The 23958-nt window shown below is 38.6% G+C and overlaps 1 protein-coding gene across 1 annotated transcript; it reads left to right on the forward strand.

Moving 5' to 3' along the window:
* The first annotated feature begins 20252 nt into the window (after positions 1-20252).
* Positions 20253-22032, forward strand: LOC145137890 (protein SOSEKI 5-like). Its single transcript, XM_079072031.1, has 3 exons — positions 20253-20635; positions 20818-20887; positions 21002-22032. The coding sequence occupies exons 1-3, from the start codon at positions 20392-20394 to the stop codon at positions 21906-21908; spliced, it is 1221 nt and encodes a 406-aa protein (XP_078928157.1). The 5' UTR covers positions 20253-20391; the 3' UTR covers positions 21909-22032.
* Positions 22033-23958: the final 1926 nt, after the last annotated feature.

A 23958-nucleotide genomic window follows, 5' to 3' on the forward strand; every position in this document is an offset into this window, starting at 1 on the left:
AGTTACAGGGTGGCGAGTGTGCATCGATTATCGAAAGTTAAATGATGCATCCTGCAAAGACCATTTCCCCCTTCCTTTTATCGATCAGATGCTAGAACGTCTTTCTGGAAATGCTTACTATTGTTTCCTAGATGGTTTCTCAGGATACTTTCAAATTCCTATCGTTCCTGAAGATCAAGAAAAGACAACATTCACTTGCCCATACGGAACTTTTGCATACAGACGAATGCCATTCGGACTTTGCAATGCTCCTGCAACCTTCCAAAGATGCATGACAGCCATTTTCCACGACATGGTGGAAAACTTCATGGAAGTGTTTATGGATGATTTTTCAGTGTTTGGAGATTCCTTTGATGCATGTTTAGCTAATCTAGACAAAATGCTTGCTAGATGCGAAGAATCAAATCTGGTTTTAAACTGGGAGAAATGTCATTTCATGGTGCAAGAAGGCATTGTACTAGGGCATAAAATCTCCAAGGAGGGGATTGAGGTGGACAAAGCGAAAATAGAGACAATATCAAAATTGCCACCTCCAACCAACGTCAAAGGGGTCAGAAGTTTTCTAGGTCATGCAGGATTTTACAGAAGGTTCATAAAAGATTTTTCAAAAATCACGCGCCCTTTGACTCAACTTCTGTTAAAGGAAGCAAAGTTTAATTTTTCTTCAGATTGTTTAAATGCTTTCAACAATTTAAAAGAAAAATTAACAACAGCCCCGATAATGGTCGCTCCAAATTGGAATTTGCCATTTGAATTAATGTGTGATGCTAGTGATTTTGCAGTGGGAGCAGTTATGGGACAAAGAATTGAGAAACATTTTCAGTCAATCTACTATGCCAGCAAGACGTTAAACCCCGCTCAAGCAAATTACACCACAACTGAAAAAGAATTGCTTGCTGTGGTTTATGCTTTTGAGAAATTTCGCTCTTACTTGATCTTGTCAAAAACTATTGTCTTTACTGATCATGCTGCCTTGAAGTATTTATTCAGGAAAGAAGACTCTAAGCAACGATTAATTCGTTGGATCATGTTACTCCAAGAATTTGACATCAAGATTAAAGACAAGAAAGGCATGGAAAATGTGGCTGCTGATCATTTGTCCAGATTAGAGAATCCCAACATCGAAGAACTCAAGGAGTCTGAAATAAATGACAAATTTCCAGATGAATCCTTGATGATGATAGGTGAAGAGGTACCTTGGTATGCAGACATTGTAAACTACTTGGCTGCAAGATTTCTTTTTAAAGGAATGACACATCAACAGAAGAAGAAATTTTTTTCGGACCTCAGGCACTATTATTGGGATGACCCTTACTTATTCCGAAGTTGCGCGGATAATGTAGTAAGGAGATGCGTATTCGGAAAAGAAAGTCGTGAGATCATGAAAGGATGTCACGCTGGACCGACTGGGGGGCATCATGGTGCTAATTACACAGCAAGAAAAATCTTTGATGCTGGATTTTACTGGCCTATGATTTTCAAAGATGCTCACATCTTCGTGAAAGAATGTGATGCATGTCAAAGGGCCGGTAACATCTCTTCCCGAAATGAGATGCCCCAAAACAGCATCCAAGTATGTGAAATTTTTGACGTCTGGGGAATCGATTTTATGGGACCATTTCCTTCCTCACGAGGAAACAAATATATTTTGGTAGCTGTTGACTACGTATCAAAGTGGGCTGAAGCGAAAGCTTTACCCACTAACGATGCTCGTGTAGTAGTCAAGTTTTTAAAGAATCTGTTTTCACGTTTTGGTTTCCCTAAAGCTCTGATCAGTGACAGGGGTACACACTTCTGCAATACCCAACTGGAAAAGGTTTTGCAAAAATATGGTGTTCACCATAGAATCGCAACGGCCTATCATCCACAAACCAGTGGGCAAACTGAAGTCACAAATCGAGCTTTAAAAAGAATTCTGGAACGATCAGTGGGAAGTAACAAGAAGGAATGGGCAGATAAACTTAATGATGCGCTGTGGGCATTTCGAACTGCATACAAAACACCTATTGGTAGTACACCATATAGGATGGTCTTTGGAAAAGCATGTCATTTGCCAGTCGAAATCGAACATAAAGCATTTTGGGCATTGAAATCATGCAACTTTGATCCTGTGGAAATTAAAACTAACCGTCTTATGCAGATGAATGCTCTGGAAGAATTAAGGGATGAAGCTTATGGAAACTCTCAAATCTACAAAGAGAAATCAAAGAAATGGCATGATAAAAGATTAAGCATAGACAAAAAGTTTACCCCTGGAGAAAAAGTATTGCTATTCAATTCCAGGTTGAAACTTTTTCCAGGTAAACTGAAGACGCGTTGGTACGGTCCATTCACAATAAAAGAAGTCTTTTCACATGGTGCAATCGAACTAATTGGAAAAGATGGAGAAAGCTTTAAGGTAAATGGACATCGAGTGAAGCATTACCAGGAAGGAATGTTAGAAGAAGAAGAGAAAGAGGATATACCCCTCCAATTCACTGAAAACAATTAAGTGAGGGGTAGAGTCTGGCTCATGACTTAGTTAAAAAGAAGCGCTTGCGGGAGGCAACCCGATGTTTGTTTTGATTTTTAAATGTGGTGTGTTTATTTTCTGTATGTTTGGTGTGAATTTTCTTTTTAGTTTGTGTTTTCAATAAAAGTGCTTTTTAATGGTTTTATTTTTCAGTGAAAGTTACTTTTCAGCTTAGAAACAGGTGATGGTCAGAATGGTGTAAAGTAAATTTCTGAAGTGCAAATTACAATTGGAGCAATGGCATCACATAAGTGTGGGGTGATTCCCCACAAAGAGCAGGATGGAGAACTGAAGCTAACACTGACCAACGGGAGAGCATTATTCGAAGGATGAAGCAAGTGTTCGGCCGACACAAGTCAAATCCAATTCACTCAGCGAAAAGGAGTAATTGATCTAATAACGTAATGTGTACTTGGCCAGTATACAAAGCGTTAAATTCAAGAATCGCGAAGAGAATCCCAATAATTGCATTACGCGACGTGTCCAAATCTTATACGGGACACGTAAATGCACCTGTTCAGAGAAATTGTGCGGAAAAAGATTCAGATGCCACACTTACCTAAATCTCCAGCTGGTTCAAAAAGAAAAGATTTACATGCACTTCAACATCACAAACAGAAAAATGCACTCAACACTTGTCCCACGCAATTCAGGATTTCGACCTTGCCACTACAATACCCCAGGGGAGTCTGTTCCTTTTTCTCCCTTTTTACTTTTATGTTCTTTAATTTTGCATACAATGGGGACATTGTATGATTTAAGTGTGGGGTAGGGGGTCGAATAAGGAAACCAAGCATTTTTGATAAAAAAAATTTTTTTTTTTGCTAGATTCACATTTATTGAATAATGGTTTAATTCAGAAATCTAGTAAAAAATTAAAAAGTTTTATTGTGTTGAAACTTAAGTTGCTAACGTTGTGTAGGATGATCCAATGCGAACTCAAATGTTTAATTGAACCAATAGTATGTTATAGTACATTTGTGGCTTCCCTATCCTAGTGAAATCATGGAACAAAAACACAACCTTGCTTAGTTTGAGGGTCATAATATGTTTAGCATCGTGTACCAGAAATATATCCAGGAGAGCTTATGTAGTCATTGCACTCTAAACTAATATCTCTAACCAATAAGAGTTGAAGTTAAGTTCCCTTGCTTAAGCATATGTTTTTATTTTTTAGGATTGCTAGTAAAAAAAAAAAAAAGTTACAAAGTTTGAGAATAAGAGTCTACAAAGCTATGAAGATCAAGAAATATCATGAAGAAAAGTTCCAAAAATCAATGAAGACTCAAGAATAAAGGCAATTTGTCAAGTTATTAGTTATTGTAGTTTTTATTTCTAGGTTATTTTTCCATATGTATGCTTGGGGACTTAGTCAAAAATTACCTTGAGGTTAAGATAGATTTTTGAGGATATATTCGGAGGGATGCATAAAATGAATGTTGTTCAAAATAAGTGAGCAAGTGTTTTTGAAGATTATTTAGGATTGGGGAAGTTTTAGGAATCATCAGACACAAATGTATGCATTGAGGTTTCGATGTAATGGCTGGGTTCAAGACGGATTGTCTTGTGCGATGTTGGTGATGAAAGTTTTGATATGATGACATGCTAAAGTCAGTTTTGCTTGAGGACAAGCAAAGTTCAAGTGTGGGGTATTTTGATATCGCAATAATTATACATATATTTCGAGCGATATTTATGTATTTTTAGCTATATTTTGGTATGATTTAAGATAAAAGGTACTTATAAAGTTTGAAATTCCATTTTACAGCTAAAAATCATTTCTGAAGAAAAAGGAGAAGAAAATGTGCAAAAATCCGCAAAAAGAAGTGAAAGAAATTACACGAAGAAAAACGAGATCAAAAAGTCAAAGAATTCAAAAATAGCCGCGTTGGAAAGACGAGAAAACAAAATAAAAATATATTAAAAAAAAAGAATTTAAATTAATTAATGAGGTTTAATTAAAATAAATTATTGGGAATTAATTATTTAATTTCTAAATAATTTATATTAATTAAATTAATTTAATTTAATTTAAATTGGAAAAAGAAAAAAAAAATAGAAAAGAAACAAAAACCCGGAGCCCAAAATCGGAGCCCAAAACCCGAAGCCCTGATCCATTCTCGCGACCCAGATCCGGAAGATCCGAGCCCGATCCGATGTCCGCCCCGCGATCCACTTCCCCTCACAGAAGATCCGCGCATCGACCCGATCCGACCCGGGTTTAGGATCCGCGCTTTTTTCCGATTATGACGGCATCGACGACGTCACTCGGTTCTGATCCGCATCCGACTTCGACCCGATCCGACCCGAAGATCCGATTCGTATTACCTCACGTAAGATCCGCGTGTCGACCCGCGTGTTGACCCGGTTTCCGACCCAGAATTCGATTCGGTACTATTCATGCCTAAACGACGTCGTTTTGGCCTCCAGATTTGCCAATTCCGATTCCATTACGTTTTTAACCATTTTTTCCACACTTTTTCCTATTTTAAACCCATTCATTTCCAACCAATACTCAATAATTCACCACCTTTAAACTTTCCAACCTTTTATTCCCATCTTTTTATTTCTTTTGAATTCTTTTTCATAAGATTTAGATTGGATCTTAGATCCAATCTCAATTTATTTCTTTTTGGTATTTAATTCTCCCAATTTTTACTATAAATACCACCATTTTTCACCACAAAGAGGAGAGGAGAGGAAGAAAGGAGAAGACATTGCAATTATGCATTTTGATACACAAATTTCTTCCAACCTTTGAACCAATTTTCTACAATTGGGGATTCAAGAGTCAAAGAGCTAAGGAATTGAAGATTGCAGTGGCATTAGGGACTACATCGGGTTTGTTTTATCGAAATGTTTAACATTCTCAATATGTTTTCTATGTATGTTGTAACTTTAATTATGGGCTAAAATTCCCTTTGCTTTCACTTGGATAATGAAACCTTGAAAATATGATTTGATTTATATTATTCGGATATTAATTGTTATTTATTTTATCATGCATATTTGATCATTTATTTTTATACATTGAATTTTTGTAATTAATTTTCCTATAACTAAGTTAATATTTTTAAAGGATCAATTTAAATATATTATCTTGAATCATAAATTTTTCATGACCATTGATATTTATGACTAGTGATGGACAAAATCCTAGGATTAGGCAAAATAAAATACTAAAAATTTAACATGTATATTTTGTATCGTATGACCAACTTACGATTCCTATTAATTTTACTACCACTAAAATTAATAGTTTGATCAAATGTTTGCATGATACGAATTAATTATTGTTAATAAAATTGTTAATTGCATGACAATTGTTTTTAATTATTTTTATTATCAAAACGGTAAAAAATTAGATCATGATTTTTAACCAATTTTAGAAATCGGTAAATAACTAATAATATCCATTGCACTTAATATAAATCATTCATTACTAAAAGGTGGAATTAAATCTAAGTGAAAGCATCCTTATCATTCTTGATTCTTAAAAATCAATTCTTGTTCTATATTTATTTTTACACTTTAATCGTTAAAATTCTCATTATTTGTCTTGTTACTAAAAATTCCCCCAAGTTACTTATCTTTTAAGTTAATTAGCGACAAATAATCTAAACGTAAATCATACTCGTTTCCCCAAGTGTTCGACATCCGTTCTTACCATTGCTATATTACAACTCAATTAGGTACACTTGCCTAAGTCGTGTAGTAATATTCTAGCATCGGTAATTTCAACCCTATAAATTTAAGACTAGAGTGAATTTTTACACATCACGTACCATGGAGGAAGGATCGCGGAGGAGTTTCGCGTACGCAAGGGCGTACGCGACAGAGGACCAAACCCTAATTTCCGGACTTAAGACCTATATAAGCATCCTTATCTCTTTTGAGCTTCACCCTAACTAGCCTCCTTCACCCTCAAACGTCCCTAACTAGCCTCCTTTCACCTTGGTCATCATTATCATTTCTAGAGCTATGGTTTTCTTTATGATCCCTTTTTGTGTTCTTGGACCACCTCTTGAGAGTTTGAGCAACTTCAGAGCTTATGGAGGATAGATCTGAGGTCCTTAGGTCCATTCTTAGCATAAAAATGGAGTATTGATGGGTTTTGTGACCGCGTGCATGGATTAAGACTCTTGGAAAGGTCTTAATGCGTTGTTGGGAGCTTATCAAACATGCAAAGGTATAAAGTTGCCAACTTTATGCCTTAGAACGTATTAATGAACTCAAATCTAAAGATTGGACGTTGGAACATCAAGTATTAAGAACTTAATGGAAAAGGTGCTTGATCTGTTTGTATGTTGGGCGTAGCATAGTGTATGCAGTGCGTATGGCTCTAGGAGTCAGTACGCTAAGCGTACAGGAGTGGTACGCAGGGCGTACACACTCAGATGGGTTTGGACGTGTTTTGGACTTGAAAGCCTTTTGGGCCTGGTCATATTTTGAGTTAGTGGGCCAATTTATCTGTTTTGTGTCAGGGATTGCTATGGTTGGGCCTTATTGGGCCATGAGGCCCATTAGTGATTTTGGACATGGACTTTGGGCCCATTAGCAAAGGGAGGCTTTTGGTCCATAATGAAAGGACTTGGGGATTGGGTTCTTTAATTGGATTATGTTCAGCCCTAACCTTGGGTTAATGGTATTATTGTCAGCACGGGTGGTTACGGACTGTTAGGAGAGCAGCTTTCGGATTCAGCAATCATAGGTGAGTCTCCTCACCATACCAATGGGTCTAAGGCACCAAGGCCAACCCATTTTATGATATGTGGTACACTAGCTGAAGTTGTATTATGTGGCATGAGAGCTGGTTATGTGCTAGGAAGTATGCTAGTTGTATATGTGGTATGCTTGTATGGAAGACCATGGGAGAGCCCATGGCACCCGGATGTAAGACCATGTGGAGAGCCCATGACTTTCCTATTAAAGACCATAGGAGAGCCCATGGCACCCGAATGTAAGACCATACGGAGAGCCCAGTGTTGCAAAACTCTTCGAGTTGGCCGATTACTCCTCCGAGTACTAGCTACTTGGTCCCTTACCGAGGTGAGTTATAAAATCCTGAGCACTCCCCGGTCGGCCCTTTACTAAACTGAGTAGTGTTGTAAAACTTGATCAACTCGATGATTAATAAGTATAATATACTTAATGATTTATTATTTAACACACACACATATGATTATTACTACATATATATCTTAAATTTCCAGTAATTATTCATGCAGCGAGACCATTATGTGTTTTTCAGTTTTTGTGTATTCACATGTAGCTAATTTTGTTATATATTTCAATCAACTTATGATTTTAACTTATGATTTTGACATATATAATTTCCCTAAAAATATTTCTACATGAATTACCGAATCCGAGTACTCCCCGAGTACTCCCGAGTACTCGCTACTCGGTAGTCGGTCGATCAGGTACCGAGTAACGAGTTCTACAACCTTAGGAGAGCCCATGGCTTTCCTATTAAAGACCACGGAGGAGCCCATGGCACTTAGGTGTAAGACCATGTGGGGAGCCCATGGCATATCAGAGTAAGACCCTGGGGACGAGCCCACGGCATCCCTATATGTTGTATGCATGGCTTATGTGGTTTATGTAGCTTTTATAGCTAATATGATTATGTGATTATGTGGATTGTGTGGAGTATGCTCTGGGGAACTCACTAAGCATTAGCTTACAGTTTGTGGATTTGTTTCGGGTACATTTGAGCCTAAAGGCAAGGGCAAGGCTTGATGGTGCGGCATGCACTCTCTCTCAGGTGTTTTTATGGGACACTCTGATGTTTGGAACAACATTGTTGATGTTAAGAATTTGAAAACAAGTGTACTTGAGATTTTGTGGTTTATTGGAAATGTTTTGATTATTCAAAAATGAAAAAATTTCTTTTGAAAATTGGGTCGTTACAAGTTGATATCAGAGCCTTGGTTTGAGGGATTCGGGCACACTCGCGGGTGTGTCAGGACTCAAACTAAGGAAATGGTAAAATTATTTTCAAAAATCAAAAGTTAAAAACCTCTTAAAATTGAAAAAGAGGAGAGTGCAATGTGCGTGATCGGCCGAGCTCAAGTAAGTAGTTCCCCAATTTGTTAGCCATGCCATACTGATATTGTGAATATGATAGTCGGATGGATTTTGCTATGTGTATGCTTTTAAAATTGTATATGGTTAGGAGCTTATAGCCTTAGAATGATTGATTTAGCCTTATTTCCTGTTCCTTGTCTAGTTGTGGTCCTAGGGTAGAATCTATTATTCGAAAGTCTATTTGATCATTTTCTGTGTATAATTTGCATGCATAAAGGCAACCTGTTATTATTGGTCTGGTTTCTGGTTTGATGTGGATAGAGCAAATCTTAGGGTAACCTAGGATTTGAGTTAGGTTGTAGCTTGTGAGATATGTTGTTTTCTGGGACGAATTGAAGTTATTCGGTAGAGCCTTGGGGAAGGTACAGGTAGGTGTGGAAGGTAGTATTGGGCCCGTACTACTGGAAGCACATGACCTGTACCCGAACCAATGTTAGATCTGAAAGCTCTAAGGAGAACCGATGTGGGAGGATCCCCTTTTTGGACATCTTGAACATTACGTTTTGTGATATTGCAGTTCAGTATGGTGGTGACACAATTTGGAGTAGGGGGGTCCTGGGTCGGGCGATGGTACCGAGCCCATTGAAGAGAGGTTGCGCGAGCTCATCGCATCTGAGGTTACGAGGGGCATCCTTGACGCTACCAAGTGATTTTTGGGACGGTCAAGGAGGGGATGATGGAAATTATGGAGGAGAGGCTCAGGGCATTCAGAGCACATATTGTTGCGGGCCAGGTCGGGGCCCGAACTCCCTCGTTCCGGGAGTTCAAGGCGTGCGGGGCGCCAGAGTTCTTCGGGTTCAGGGACCCCATAGTTAGCCGACGCTGGGTGGCAGACATAGAGAACGCCCAGTGCACGAGTTCTTTCCCTGATGCGACAAAGGTGGGGTTTGCTTCATGTATGTTGAGGGATCGAGCCCGAGATTGGTGGGGGGAGGTGACTGGCCAGATGGGAGCAGTCGGTGTGGCTGAGATGACGTGGGCAGAGTTTGTTAGGCGATTTGATTTGGAGTTTTCACCACCTATCGAGGTGCAACGGCTAGTGAGGGAGTTTCATGAGCTCCAGCAGACCACCGATACTGTGGCGGAGATCACCGCCAAGTTTCGGGAACAAGCACTGTTGATCCCACAGTATGCTACAAACGAGGATATGAGGCGGACGAGGTATCATTCCATGCTGAGGGATGATATCCAGGAGTTTGTGAGCTTTACAGGGTGCAAAACCCTGAATGAAATGGTGGAGAAGGCCCGTGAGCGTGAGATGGAGTTGGACTTCCGCACCAAGCGGAAGCCGAAGCAGGCACATACAGTTGTATGGTTTGGCTAAAAATCCTAAGACCTCGGATTCTTCCAGTAGGGGCCAGCAGGGCCGTGGCCGGTGTGCCAAGTGCGGTAAACCGCACAGTGGGGCTTGTTGGACAGCAGGCTCATGATGCTACGCATGTGGCCAGTCGGGCCACGTGATCAGGGATTGCCCCAAGAAGGGCTTGATTTGTTTTCACTGCAACCAGACCGGCCACAAACGGGTCGATTGTCTGAGGTTGAAGGGAGGGGGAGGGGCAGTGGCAGCGCCTACGCCTGCCACCATGAGGATTACAGATGGCCTCCCTGCTAAGGCGGATGCTCCAGTGATGAAGATCCGTGCATTTCAGTTGACTACCAAGGAGGCTCGGGCAGCGCCAGACATCGTGATTGGTACTTATTATTTCCTGCTCTATATATTTATTTGCATTGCTTATGTGTATATTTGTGCTCATGAATAAGGACCTTTTTGGTCAATGGTATGTCATCTCACGTTCTATTTGATTTGGGTGCTACCCGATCGTTGTATCTCTTGCGTTTAGCAAGAAGTTCCGGGATGCGTTGGGGACTTTGAGTTTCCCGCTTTAGGTTGAGACTGCAGATAACCGCTCTGTGAGTGCTGCGAGGGAGTATCGGGACTGTGTCCTGAATGTGCTTGGGGAGAGGTTTCGTGTTGATCTAGTCCCGATACCGTTGCGAGGGCTGAAGCTGATCGTCGGGATGGACTGGTTTGGGGCCAATGGGGCCATGATTGATTGTGAGCGCCAACTGGTGGGGGTTCGAACCCCAAGTGGGGGAGAACTGTTTATTCATGGAGAAAGGGCCTCGTAGGAGCCAACCCTCTGTTCAGCTGCGAGGGCTAGGAGATTGCTTCATCAGGGTTGTTCGAGATTTTTGGCTTATATCTCAGACACGGGGGTTGAGACCACGACGGATGTAGGAGGTGTACTGGTTGTACAGGAGTTTCAGGATGTATTTCCCGAGGAGTTACCTGGAGTGCCTCCAAAGAGGCAAGTGGAGTTTCGCATTGATTTGGTGTCGAGTGTCGCTCCGATAGCCAAGGCACCGTACCATTTAGCTCCGCCCGAGATGCAGGAGCTATCTATGCAGCTTCAGGAGCTGCTAGATCGAGGGTTTATCCGTCTGAGCAGTTCCCCGTGGGGAGCACCGATCCTGTTCGTGAAAAAGAAGGACGCGTCACACAGGATGTGTATTGATTATCGAGAGTTGAACAAACTAACGGTGAAAAACCGTTATCCGCTACCCAGTATCAATGATTTGTTCGATCAGTTGTAGGGTGCATCTTGGTTTTCCAAGATTGATCTCCGGTCGGGGTACCATCAGATTAGGATTCGAGATGAGGATATACCTAAGACAACTTTCAAGACTCGGTATGGGCATTATGAGTTTGTGATGATTCCATCCGGGCTCACCAATGCTCCAGCGGCGTTCATGGATCTCATGAACAGGGTGTGTAGACCAATACTGGACCGGTCGGTGATCGTTTTTATAGATGATATCCTGGTCTATTCTAAGACCAATGAGCAACATGAACAGCATCTGAGGGAGGTATTGGAGACACTGAGAACGGAAAGGGTTTATGCCAAGTTCTCAAAGTGTGATTTCTGGCTGTGAGAGGTGCAGTTTTTGGGGCACATCATCAACCAGGAGGGTATTTCGGTGGATCTAGCCAAGGTTGAGGCAGTGATGAGGTGGGAAGTACCGAAGAATGCATCTAAGATCCGCAGCTTCTTGGGTTTAGTGGGCTATTATCGGAGATTCATCCAGGGTTTCTCCAAGATCGTCGTGCCTTTTACCCGTTTGACCATGAATAATGTGACTTTCCGGTGGGGCCCGAACCAGCAGTCGGCCTTCGAGACCCTAAGGCAGAAGTTATGCGAGGCCCCGATTCTAGTGCTACCGGAGGGGCTGGATGATTTGGTCGTATATTGTGATGCATCGATCTCATGGTTAGGGGCGGTACTGATGCAGAGGGAGATGTGATTACTTACACCTCGAGGCAGTTGAAGCCTCACGAGGCGAACTATCCCACTTACGGCCTGGAATTGGGGGCAGTGGTGTTCGCCCTCAAGATTTGGAGACACTACTTGTATGGAGTTCGGTGCACCATCTTCACTGATCACAAAAGTTTGAAGTATTTGATGGATCAGCAGAACCTGAACATGTGGCAGAGGAGGTGGTTGGATGTACTGAAGGACTATGATTGCGAGATTTTGTACCATCCAAGGAAGGCCAATGTGGTGGCCGATGCTTTGAGCCGCAAAGCGGCAAGAGCACCGATCGGGGATGTTTGTTTGAGGATTATGGTGATCTCTCCATTGTTGGACATGATCAAGCAAGCTCAGGTCGAGGGTGTGAAGAAAGAGAATTGGAAGATAGAGCGGATTCGGGGTCAGTATCCCTTATTTGTTGGGGATAGCCGAGGTCTTCTGACATAGTATGGCCGGGTGTGGGTACCGGTAACTGGGGGTGTGAGGCAGAAGATTTTAGAGGAGACACACAAATCCAAGTTCTCTATTCACCGGGGGCCACGAAGATGTATAAAGACCTGAGACTGAGTTACTAGTGGCCCTGCATGAAGCGGGAGATCTCCTGGTCTATGGAGCGATGCTTGACCTGCAGGAAGGTCAAGGCCGAACATCAGCGGCCTCATGGCAAGGTTCAGCCGCTACCCATTCCCATGTGGAAATGGGAAGAGATCACTATGGACTTCATCACGAAGTTACCGAGGACAGCGAGGGGTGTGGATGCCATATGGGTTATCGTGGACAGATTGATGAAGAGTGCCCACTTTATTCCGATCTCCAAGAGCATCTCTGCTGAGAAATTAGCAGATATTTATGTGCGAGAGGTAGTGGCTAGGCACGGAGTGCCAGTGTCAGTAGTCTCCGACCGGGATGTCCGATTTACATCTAGATTCTGGAATAAGTTCCACGAGGAGTTGGGCACTCAGTTACATTTTAGAACGGCGTACCACCCCCAGACAGATGGCCAGAGTGAGAGGACGATCTAGATACTCGAGGATATGCTTCAGGCATGAGTGTTGGATTTTGGAGGGAGTTGGGATACATACCTCCCACTAGCCGAGTTTTCATATAACAATAGTTAACATGCTAGTATCGACCGACCCCCGTTTGAGATGTTATATGGTCGGAGGTGTAGGACCCCTGTTTAATGGGTGAGGTAGGGCACCGAGTCATGAGGAGCACCGAAGTGGTGCTCAAGACTACCGAGTTGATTTAGGAGGTGTGCGACCGACTATGAGTCGCACAGAGCCGTCAAAAAATCTATGCTGACCGGCACCGATCGGACCTCGAGTTTCAGGTGGGAGATTTTTTTTGTTGAAAGTGTTACCATGTAAGGGTGTCATTAGATTTCAAAAGAGGGGCAAGCTAGGGCCCCGCTATATTGGACCATTCAGGATTTCGCCCCGGGTGAGCAAGGTGGCTTACTGTTTGGATCTACCGGACGAGCTCAACCAGATACATAACACCTTCCATGTATCTCAGCTTCGGAAGTGTGTCACAGACGAGGCTGCAATTATTTCATTGGACGACATTCAGGTGGATGAGAGCCTGAACTACATTGAGAGACCCATTACGGTTTTGGATAGGAAGACTACAGTTCTTCGTAACAAGGAGGTGAAGTTGGTGAAGGTGCAATGGCAGCACCGAAGAGGCTCCGAATGGACATGGGAGCCGGTGGATGAGATGCGGGAGCACTACCCCGATCTGTTTGCATCTACGGACTTTGAGGACGAATTCTAGTTCAAGTGGGAGAGAGTTGTAACACTCCAAATCAGGTAAACCATTTGAATCCATTTTAATAATTCAGTTGGCAAAAATGGTCCCTTTTAGTACGTTGGGCGTACCCAAGGGTACGCTTAGCGTACCATGGAGGAAGGATCGCGGAGGAGTTTCGCATACGTGGGGCGTACATATAAGTACGCGGGGCATACACGACAGAGGACCAAACCCTAATTTCTGGACTTAAGACCTATATAAGCATCCTTATCTCATTTAAGCCTCACCCTAACTAGCCTCCTTCACCCTCAAACGTCCCTAAAACCCTAAAGTCATTAGAGTGTGTGTTCTTGAGCTTGTGAGTGATTAAACACCATCCTTTTTGGTGTATTGGCTTCAAGGAAGAGGAGGAAACAAGCTTAAACGAGGAAGGGCTTCTGGATCTTGCATTTTTAGTAGCTTAGGAATCTTGAGGAGGTAAAAAGCTTTCACCTTGGTCATCATTATCATTTCTAGAGCTAGAGTTTTCTTTATGGTCCCTTTTTGTGTTCTTGGACCACCTCTTGAGACTTTGAGCAACTCCAGAGCTTATGGAGGATATATCTGAGGTCCTTAGGTTCATTATTAGCATAAAAATTAAGTCTTGATGGGTGTTGTGACCTCATGCATGGATTAAGACTCTTAGAAAGGTCTTAATGGGTTGTTGGGAGCATATGGAACATGCAAAGGTATAAAGTTTCCAACTTTATGCCTTAGAACGTCTTAATGAACTCAGATCTAAAGATTAGACGTTGGAACATCAAGTATTAAGCACTTAATGGAAAAGGTGCTTAATCTGTTTGTACGTTGGGCGTAGCATAGTGTACGCAACGCGTACGACTCTAGGACTCAGTACGCTGAGCGTACAGGAGTGGTACGCAGGGCGTACACACTCAGATGAGTTTGGACGTGTTTTGGACTTGAAAGCCTTTTGGGCCTGGTCATATTTTGAGTTAGTGGGCCAATTTATCTGTTTTGGGCCAGAGATTGCTATGATTGGGCCTTATTGGGCCATGAGGCCTTAGTGATTTTGGACATGGACTTTGGGCCCATTAGCAAATGGAGACTTTTGGGCCATTATGAAAGGACTTGGGGATTGGGTTCTTTAATTGGATTATGTTCAACCCTAACCTTGGGTTAATGGTATTATTGTTCAGCACAGGTGGTTACGGACTGTTAGGAGAGCAGCTTTCAGATTCAGCAGTCAGAGGTGAGTCTCCTGACCATACCAATGGGTCTAAGGCACCAAGGCCCGCCCATTTTATGATATGTGGTACACTAGCTGAAGTTGTATTATGTGGCATGATAGCTGGTTATGTGCTAGGAAGTATGCTAGTTGTATATGTGGTATGCTTGTATGGAAGACCATGGGAGAGCCCATTCCACCCGGATGTAAGACCATATGGAGAGCCCATGGCTTTCCTATTAAAGACCATGGGAGAGCCCATGACACCCGAATGTAAGACCATGTGGAGAGCCCATGGATTTCCTATTAAAGACCATGGGGGAGCCCATGACACTTAGGTGTAAGACCATGTGGGGAGCCCATGGCATCCAGGAGTAAGACCGTGGGGACGAGCCCACGACATCCCTATATGTTGTATGCATGGCTTATGTGGTTTATGTAGTTTTTTTAGCTATTATGATTATGTGATTATGTTTATTGCGTGGGGTATGCTGTGGGGAACTCACTAAGCATTAGCTTACAGTTTGTGGATTTGTTTTAGGTACATATGAGCCTAAGGGCAAGGGCAAGGCTTGATGGCGCGGCATGCACTCTTTCTCAGGCGTTTTTATGGGACACTCTGATGTTTGGAACAATATTGTTGATGTTAAGAATTTGAAAACAAGTGTACTTGAGATTTTGTGGTTTATTGGAAATGTTTTGATTATTTAAAAATGAAAATTTTCTTTTGAAAATTGGGTCGTTACATCGGGATGACTGCATCGCACATACCACAGTGTTTAGCCTGGGATGATTTACTCTGATATTTGGATATATGATTTTGATACAGAGATTGATATGATGTTTTGAAATAATTTCACTTATGTTTTTATGAGATGATTTGGATTTCTATGGTTTTATTTATAAATTAAAACGAAATTTTTGGACCGTATTTTTGGGAAGTTTCAATATATATATATATATATATATATATATATATATATATATATATATATATATATATATATATATATATATATATATATATATATTGAAACTTCTCAAAAATACGGTCCAAAAATTTCGTTTTAATTTATAAATAAAACCATAGAAATCCTTTTTTTGATTTCGTTTTAATTTAAAAAATTTCGTTTTAATTTATATATATATATATATATATATATATATATATATATATATATATATATATATATATACACACACACACATAAGGTTTTTTAACCAAAAATTACTCACAAACACTTCAAAATTTACCCTTTTTTTGTTTCAAATCCTCTCAAGATGTCATCTTCCAAAACCCTACCAACCAAAAAACACCCACTAGAAACATCACAACCCCAAGACCTTCGTACGATCAACTGATTTTTCACCCCGTTTTTACCACTACGGCGGTATGCTTCCTTATTATCCCCAATATATCTCACAACCACAACGACCTACACAACCACTTCCACAAATACAAGTACAACTCGACCCATATTCTGATCATTTTTATTTTGTTTCTCAACCCGAATTTGTTCCACAAACATAATCACAACCACAACAACAAACACCCATTTCCGATTCTGAACCCGAATTTGTTCAAGAAACTCAACCCACTCGACCACAAAATAAAAGAAAAGAGAAGGTGGATGCTAAAACATGGGAACCCCAAGAAGTGTAAGCATTTGCACAATCATGGATTGACGTTTCAGAAGACCCGATGGCGGGAGGGAACCAAAAACATGACCATTTTTGGATGCGCGTTAGAGCTAGGTTCCACAAAAGAATGAACCTACCACCATATCGTTTTAAACATCAAGTCTACTTGAAATGGGGAAAGACGAACAAAGAAATCATGCTGTTTAACGATTTGTATAACAACATGAAACGACAATGAAAAAACGGCGAAAATGACGATGTAATTTTGGAGAAAGCTTTTAACATTTACCAAAAAAAAAGCAAAAAAAGCCTTTTAAATTTTTTGAAGTTTGGAATCTACTCAAAGGCAACAAAAAATGGCAAAATAAAAAAAAAGCGACGAACACATCGATAGTGGCCTAAAACGGTCAAGAACTTCTGAATCCGATCACAGTACATCAGATCTTCGTGTTGGTTTCAATCTCAACGATGATGAGCCCATTCAAGTGTCACCATCCCCCGACCGATGGGAAGGGACAAAGCAAATAGCAAAGACAAGGGCAAAGCGTCGGAGTCGGATAAATTGAAAGAAATGGGTGAGAATGTGCAAGACATAAAAGATAGAATGGATAAATTTTTACAACTTCCTTTAGAGACTCGGAAACAAAGGGACAGCGTCATAGTGCTAGCGATGGACACGACAAATATGATCGGGGATGAGCTTCAAGTTATTTTGGCGATGAAGGAGGACGTCAAAAAATGTTACGCTAATCATTTTTAATTTTTAGTTTTTTTCCAAGTTTTTAATCGTTTGATGTGTGATATATATATATATATATATATATATATATATATATATATATTAAGTTGTAGGTTTAATATTTGTAATTTGTTTTTCTAAATTTTTAGTTTTTTTTAAGATATGCAATATAATGGTACTTTTATTTTAATTAATGAAATATTATCTTTTTAAAAAAATATAAAGTTTTATTCATTAAAAAAAACAGTGTGTCACCACTTTTTCGGAGTAGGATCAAATGAGAACACCTAAAAGGTTGAGAACGCGAGAACAGATCTGGACCATCTAAATATTCAGATATGAGGCTATTATCAAACAGGTCATTTGTGTAAAATGTTGAAACAACTGGTATTAAAGTGTAACTTGTAAAAGGTCATAAGACTATAATGGTAATTGCAACTTTAACTCGTTCCTATAATTTCTCAATCTCTCTCATAATGTCATTCAAATTACTTCCCCCTCTCCGCCTCTCTCTCTTTCTCTCTATACTTAGGGTTCGATCAATAATCTGCCTCATCGTCTGCATTCCATAATTTATTCTTCTCACAGCCTCCCTCCATAGCACCATCATGTGTCGCAACCCTAATCAGACCATCACAAGTCGCCAACTCAAGGGTTTATGGTTTAATCAGCTTTTCTAGTCGTGCATCGATTCTGCTCTAGTCATCGATTACATACCGTGATCTCTTCCTCCCCCAGCCATCGTTTGTTGCAGTCATATTCAGACCATCGCACCATGGTGGTGTGTGTATCACCCCAACCCATTTAATCGCAGTGATAGATTGTTCCTTTTTCCCTAACGATAATATAAAAAGAATTGAGGAACTAGGGTTTTTTGTGACTCGCCATTCGTCAAAATCTTCCCACACCCAAGGTTCGCCGACTATCAGACCTATTCCGCCGTCCTTCCCGTCACCAGTATACACACATCCTATTTTCTTCATTTTTAATTCTATAATTTTGGAAGGCCCACCTGAATATGCATCATTGATTTTAGTTAGCATCTGTTTTTAAAATATCGTAGGATTGATTACTAAGCTAATAGACTGTGTATTTTGAATTGATGCATTTTGTTTTGGGTGTTGTGAATTAAGAAAAGAGGAATCAACATGTTTGCCTTTTGGTGCTTCTGCTGCTTTCCAGTTTATAACAATAGGTAGATGTTCATAAAAAACCAAACATCTCCTCTCTTGTATTAACTTTATTTTGATGCATTTTATTCATTTTTTTTCTTTTATCTACAATTGATCTCTTTTTTTGAAGTATCATTATTAATATTTGGTTTTGGAATTACTGTTAGTGTTTGTTTTTCTTTTACTAATCATAGATTTAGTTCTATGATAGGGAATAGGGTTATATAATCATAGATGATAAAAACATGAATTAGAATTTGGAATAATGTATGACAAGTGATTTCTTTATAATCTTATTCACTAACGATTAAAATGACCGGAAATACATTAGGTTTGTGGTTTTGCATTTGTATTTGATTATAATCATTTTCATTTGAGTATTAATTTGTTGTTTTTTGGCTTATTCACTATGTAACAGGAAGAACGAAGTGCAACAAACGTGATGAATTTTCATGTGTTAGATGGGCACTTGGGATCTCTATTTTTATATTTCTTGTTGCAATTTTTTTTTTCTGGAGTGTGTTTATCATTTGTGAAGATAACTGTTTTATATATATATATATATATATATATATATATATATATATATATATATATATATATATATATATAGTCATGTACGAAATGTTTTAATCATTTATGAATATAATTGTTTTATATATATAGTCATTTATGAAGTGTTTCATCATTTATGAATATAGCATTAGTTCTTTATTCACCATATTGTTTGTTGTTTTCCGAATATAATTGAAGTGTTTTAATCTTTTATAGTTACAATTGTATTTGATTTTTGATTTCCATATTTTGTTTTATTAATTTATGATTACAATTATATTCATAAACAACAATATATATTTATTCATGTTTGAATATAACTGTAAAAAATATGATTAAAGAAAACTAATTCAATAAATTGGTAAATTTATATTGTTTACTGTTCACTTATAAATGAGATTTTGTATAAATCAAATGAAAAAATATTGTTTTTTTTAAATAGTTAGTTAAAAAAAGAATGAATATTCAAAAGGCTCGTTTTAAAAAAAGAAATCTGATAAAAAAATATTTTTATTAACGAAAAAAGAAAAAAATGATTAATTCACTTTTTAGGTAGTTACTTTTATTATCGTTAGATTTAAGGAAATCATAATTTAATATTAATATGTTAAAATTTAATTTAAATGAAAAATGTCTAATTTACCCTTATAAAATGATTGACACAGAAGTGTTCTCACGTTCTCAACTTTTAGGTGTTCTCATTTGATCATTTCCCCCATTTTTTGGGTGTAAAACAAACCATATTTTTATGGTAAAAAGACACGTGATGCCTACGTGGTAGTGTGCCAAAATGATGGAGTGTAACATCACTACCTCCAGCCTAATTACAAATTTAAAGCATATGGTTTAAATATGATATTAAAATTTTACTTTATAATATTTTATGAGCGATATACATTATATCTTTTATATTTTTATTTCAATCTAATCAATGTGTGTAAGTATAACTAATAAATAAATAAATACCCTCATAATGATTTGACTTATTTAATGAATCTAAACATCTTTTTGGATAGTTTTTAAACAGCTGAGAAATTATCTTGTAAATCAAATAAATACCAAAATAAGCAAAACATTTAGGCTGTTAGCCTATGAGACAGACCTCAAAGAATACCATCACAAAACCCCGTACAATTTTTAATTCACAATGTACAAACAGCTAAAGCATACTCTTTCTGGATTCTGTAACCATACGCCTTTAAAAACAATAAGTTGCATCAGAGCAGAGTAGCCACGGCCTTCCTCAAGTCCTTTTTTGTTTGGTAGTCTGTCGTCTGCATCGGCCAATTTTGAATTAATCGCACACCTTCCCTCCTTTCACACACACACAGAGACACATATAAACACACCTCTCTTTCTTCCATTTTCACCCATTTCCAGAAGAAGATTTTTCAATGGAGGCAATTTCGAGGTCCGGGAGGACGACGACGGAGCTTCACCACATGTCTAAGAAATGGAAGGATCCTAGAAGTGCTCAACGCAGCCCTGAACACACCAAAGTTTGGACCGAACCACCTCCGGACAATAATAGACCACGTAGAGTCGCCGTCGTTTACTATCTCTCCAGGAACGGTAACCTTGAACATCCTCATTTTATCGAGGTTCCTCTCTCCTCCTCCGACGGCCTTCATCTGCGAGGTGAGTGAAAAAAATTTAGCAACTGTTTGTTATTTGAGTTGCTCGATAGAGAGGTTTAAGGAGAATAAGTTGTGATCCGATGTATTCTTATAGATTTGTTGAAATCTTCTGGATGTAATCCATCGCCTCAATTCTCTCTGAGGCGAAGGATCTGCTGAAAATATTCTGGAAATGTCTTGCAGATGTAATCGATCGCCTGAATTCCCTCCGTGGAAAAGGAATGGCAGCATTGTACTCATGGTCTTCCAAAAGGTTAGTTCAACGATATGTTTAGATCCTGAAAATGATTATGACTCGTGAGTTTCTGGTTATGCGTATGTAATTACTGCTTCCTGAAAGCTAATTCATTCAAATTCTGTGTTATAGGAGTTACAAAAACGGATTTGTATGGCACGATTTGGCGGAGAATGATTACATTTACCCAGCCCATGGCCAAGAGTACGTTCTGAAAGGATCGGAGCTCGTTGTAGCCGGAGGAGCCTCGTCGAACTCCAAATCCGAGACACATGTGTCATCCATGTCGAAAAACACGCTATCGCCGGACTATGGAAAATCCGGTGATGATGATTTCCCGGTTGTTAGGCGTAGGAGGAATCAGTCATGGAGCGCAATCGACCTCCACGAATATAAAGTCTACACCGGCGATTCCTCCGCCGGTAAACTCGCCGCCGACGCCTCAACTCAAACCGACGATAAACGCCGTCGCAGGAGATCAATAATCAGAGAAGAAGAAGAAGACGAAGAAGAAGAAATCAAAGAAGAGGAATCAAAAGCATCATTTCACGAAAACGAGAGTTCAGAACTGAGCAGAGAAGAGATTATTTCACCACCGCCGTCGGATTCAAGCCCGGAAACCCTAGAGTCGTTGATGAAAGCCGACGGTAAGCTCCTAATCCTACGGCCAGAAACAGAAGATCACAACCAGAAAACAGATCCAACGGCCAATAACAAGATAAAAGCATCATCCGTCCTAATGCAGCTGATCTCATGCGGTTCGATTTCCTTCCGGGACTGTGGACCGGGCGCATACGGAAAAGACAACCCGGGTTTTTCGTTGGTTTCACACTACAAGTCAAGGATGCTGCCACGTGTGAGAAACACCGGATCAGAGGAAGCAACAGTTGAGGACGCTGTCGTTTTGAGGAAAAACCGAAGAATTAAAAAACAGATTGTGACAGAGGATAAAGAATATTTCAGTGGGAGTTTAATTGAGACAAAAAGGGAACCATTTCCAGCTCTTAAACGATCCAATTCGTACACTGGAAATAGGTAATTATAAATTATAATTCCATAAATTTTCAATGGAATTATTAGATTATAGTTTTACTAATGTGGTAGATTCGTAATTTTTAAATATATATGTGAATTGGATCTTTTATTCGATATATATTTGCATGGATAGTAGCAAATTAATTATGAATTAATTATAAGAAAAATTAATAATTATAAAATAGAAAACGTTGACTGAGTCTTAAAAGTGTTGCTCCATGTGACATTGCCAGCTGGATCCGGACAATTGCAAGTTCCGGTCTAATTTGGGTTTTGTATAGTGTGTCAAAAAATGAAGCATTGCATAAATGAGGTTTTGTCTTCTTGACACACGACAGTTGTGGGAAATAATTCATGTCTTTTCGACTTTAATTGTTCTATATAAAAGCTACTTTTTATTTAACTTTCTTTATCATTTATTTCCAATGCTTTTTAGTTTTAGTTTCAAATGGAAAAATAAATATTCCCAACTCATTAATTGTATTCCTTCTGTTCTAAAAATCTTATGAGGTATCGAAAAGATGTAATATATTTTCTTGGTTGGTTTTATATATTGATTTGCATTTTTAGTTTTTTACTTACACTTATTACTTCAAGTTGTTGGTTGTTGAGTTTCAAACATTTCTTTATTTATTCTTATTGTTCCACAAATAAAAAAAATAAGGAAATATGTATCTAATAAGAAATACAAGTTAACTAATTTTCTAAACATTTTTTTTTTAGTTTTCTAATGATTGAGATACGAAAAACCATGTTAAATTATTGATAGTATTTCCAACTTGACCTCTAATGTTGACATTAAAACGAGTTGATATAATTACCATTTTAAGAGTCGGTAAGTTATAACCAAAGATGGTTATTTGATAAATTTTTGAATAACCATGTGATGTTGGGCTTTTTACCTTTTAAAATTTTGATAGCATGTGTCCTATATGTATTAAAGTTTCTTAAGCTGATATGGTAAATCTTACTTGTTAATTTAAAGATTAAGATGGAGATTTTATATGTCCGAAGTCATCTATAAAAACAATTTTTCTATCTCATGGATTGATCATAGACGTCATGAGACCTCCCTCTAAACTTATTCCTATGGATTTTGGATTTTATTGTTGTTACTACTATCATATTATAAAGTTTGAGCGTGGCATTTTTAGTGTTAAGTATTTAATTAGATTATTAAGTTTGTTTCGGTCTTTAACATGCATTTGCAATTATTTACGGATTTGTTTTGAGAACGAGTACCTAATTACCAATGATTAGTCGAAATTCTAACAATTCAATTCATGTTTACGTGCTACGGTGTTAGCAAAATAGCAACTAAAGCAAAAAGCCTAGATGCATTTTGATGTCTACATTTTTTCATGCATGTTTGTAATAGTAGACATTTGTTTTGTTTTTCAAATATTATTTATTAAGCTATAATTGAAGTTTGTTTTGGAATTAATGTTTACATTTTCTTGATTCTCGTTATATGTGTTGTAATGCACAATTATAACGTAATCTTAATAATGTAATGAGTCTGATAAAAGGGTTGAAAATTCATTGATCCGGTGTGATAAAGATTTGAGTTTAATTATTCAAAACATTACGGGTTATGGTTCATGTTTGGATCAGCAGTTGAAAATTTCTTAATGGGTTTGGATCAAGGCCGATCCACTTCAAGTGTGGTCTTGGCATGTCATGGTTAGCATTTTGTTTTGTTTTGTTTTGTTTTTTTGTTTTTGTTTTTGTTGTATGGTTCTTCTCATTGAATATTTTTGTTTAAAACACTGTTATTATAGGGTTTTATCATAAATCAACTTATGTTTTCTTTAGTAATAGTTTTTATTAGTTTATCTGTATCAAAATATAATTTTTTTTTAAAAAAAATTGATTCTTTTTTTATAGTGTTTGGCGCGCCACAACTAGCTTATTTTTCGAGTTTTTTAATGTTGTTGTGTTTGGCAAGCCAAAAAGTAGCTTATGAGCTAGTTTTTTGAAAAACTACTTAGACTAGCTTTTTAGGAGTTTTTATAAAATATTTCAAATATATCCTTAATTAATTATAAAAACAA

The sequence above is a fragment of the Lactuca virosa genome, chromosome 9, assembly GCF_052849685.1.
Source record: "Lactuca virosa cultivar CGN04683 chromosome 9, Lactuca_virosa_CGN04683_v6, whole genome shotgun sequence".
NCBI lineage: Eukaryota > Viridiplantae > Streptophyta > Magnoliopsida > Asterales > Asteraceae > Lactuca > Lactuca virosa.

What these genes read in the sequence shown, in the direction of transcription:
- LOC145137890 (XM_079072031.1), top strand. Translation starts at nt 20,392, where the DNA reads ATGGAGGCAATTTCGAGGTCCGGGAGGACGACGACGGAGCTTCACCAC. An exon ending in CGACGGCCTTCATCTGCGAG is followed by an intron (nt 20,636 to 20,817) that starts GTGAGTGAAAAA and finishes AATGTCTTGCAG; the next exon opens with ATGTAATCGATCGCCTGAAT. An exon ending in TACTCATGGTCTTCCAAAAG is followed by an intron (nt 20,888 to 21,001) that starts GTTAGTTCAACG and finishes TCTGTGTTATAG; the next exon opens with GAGTTACAAAAACGGATTTG.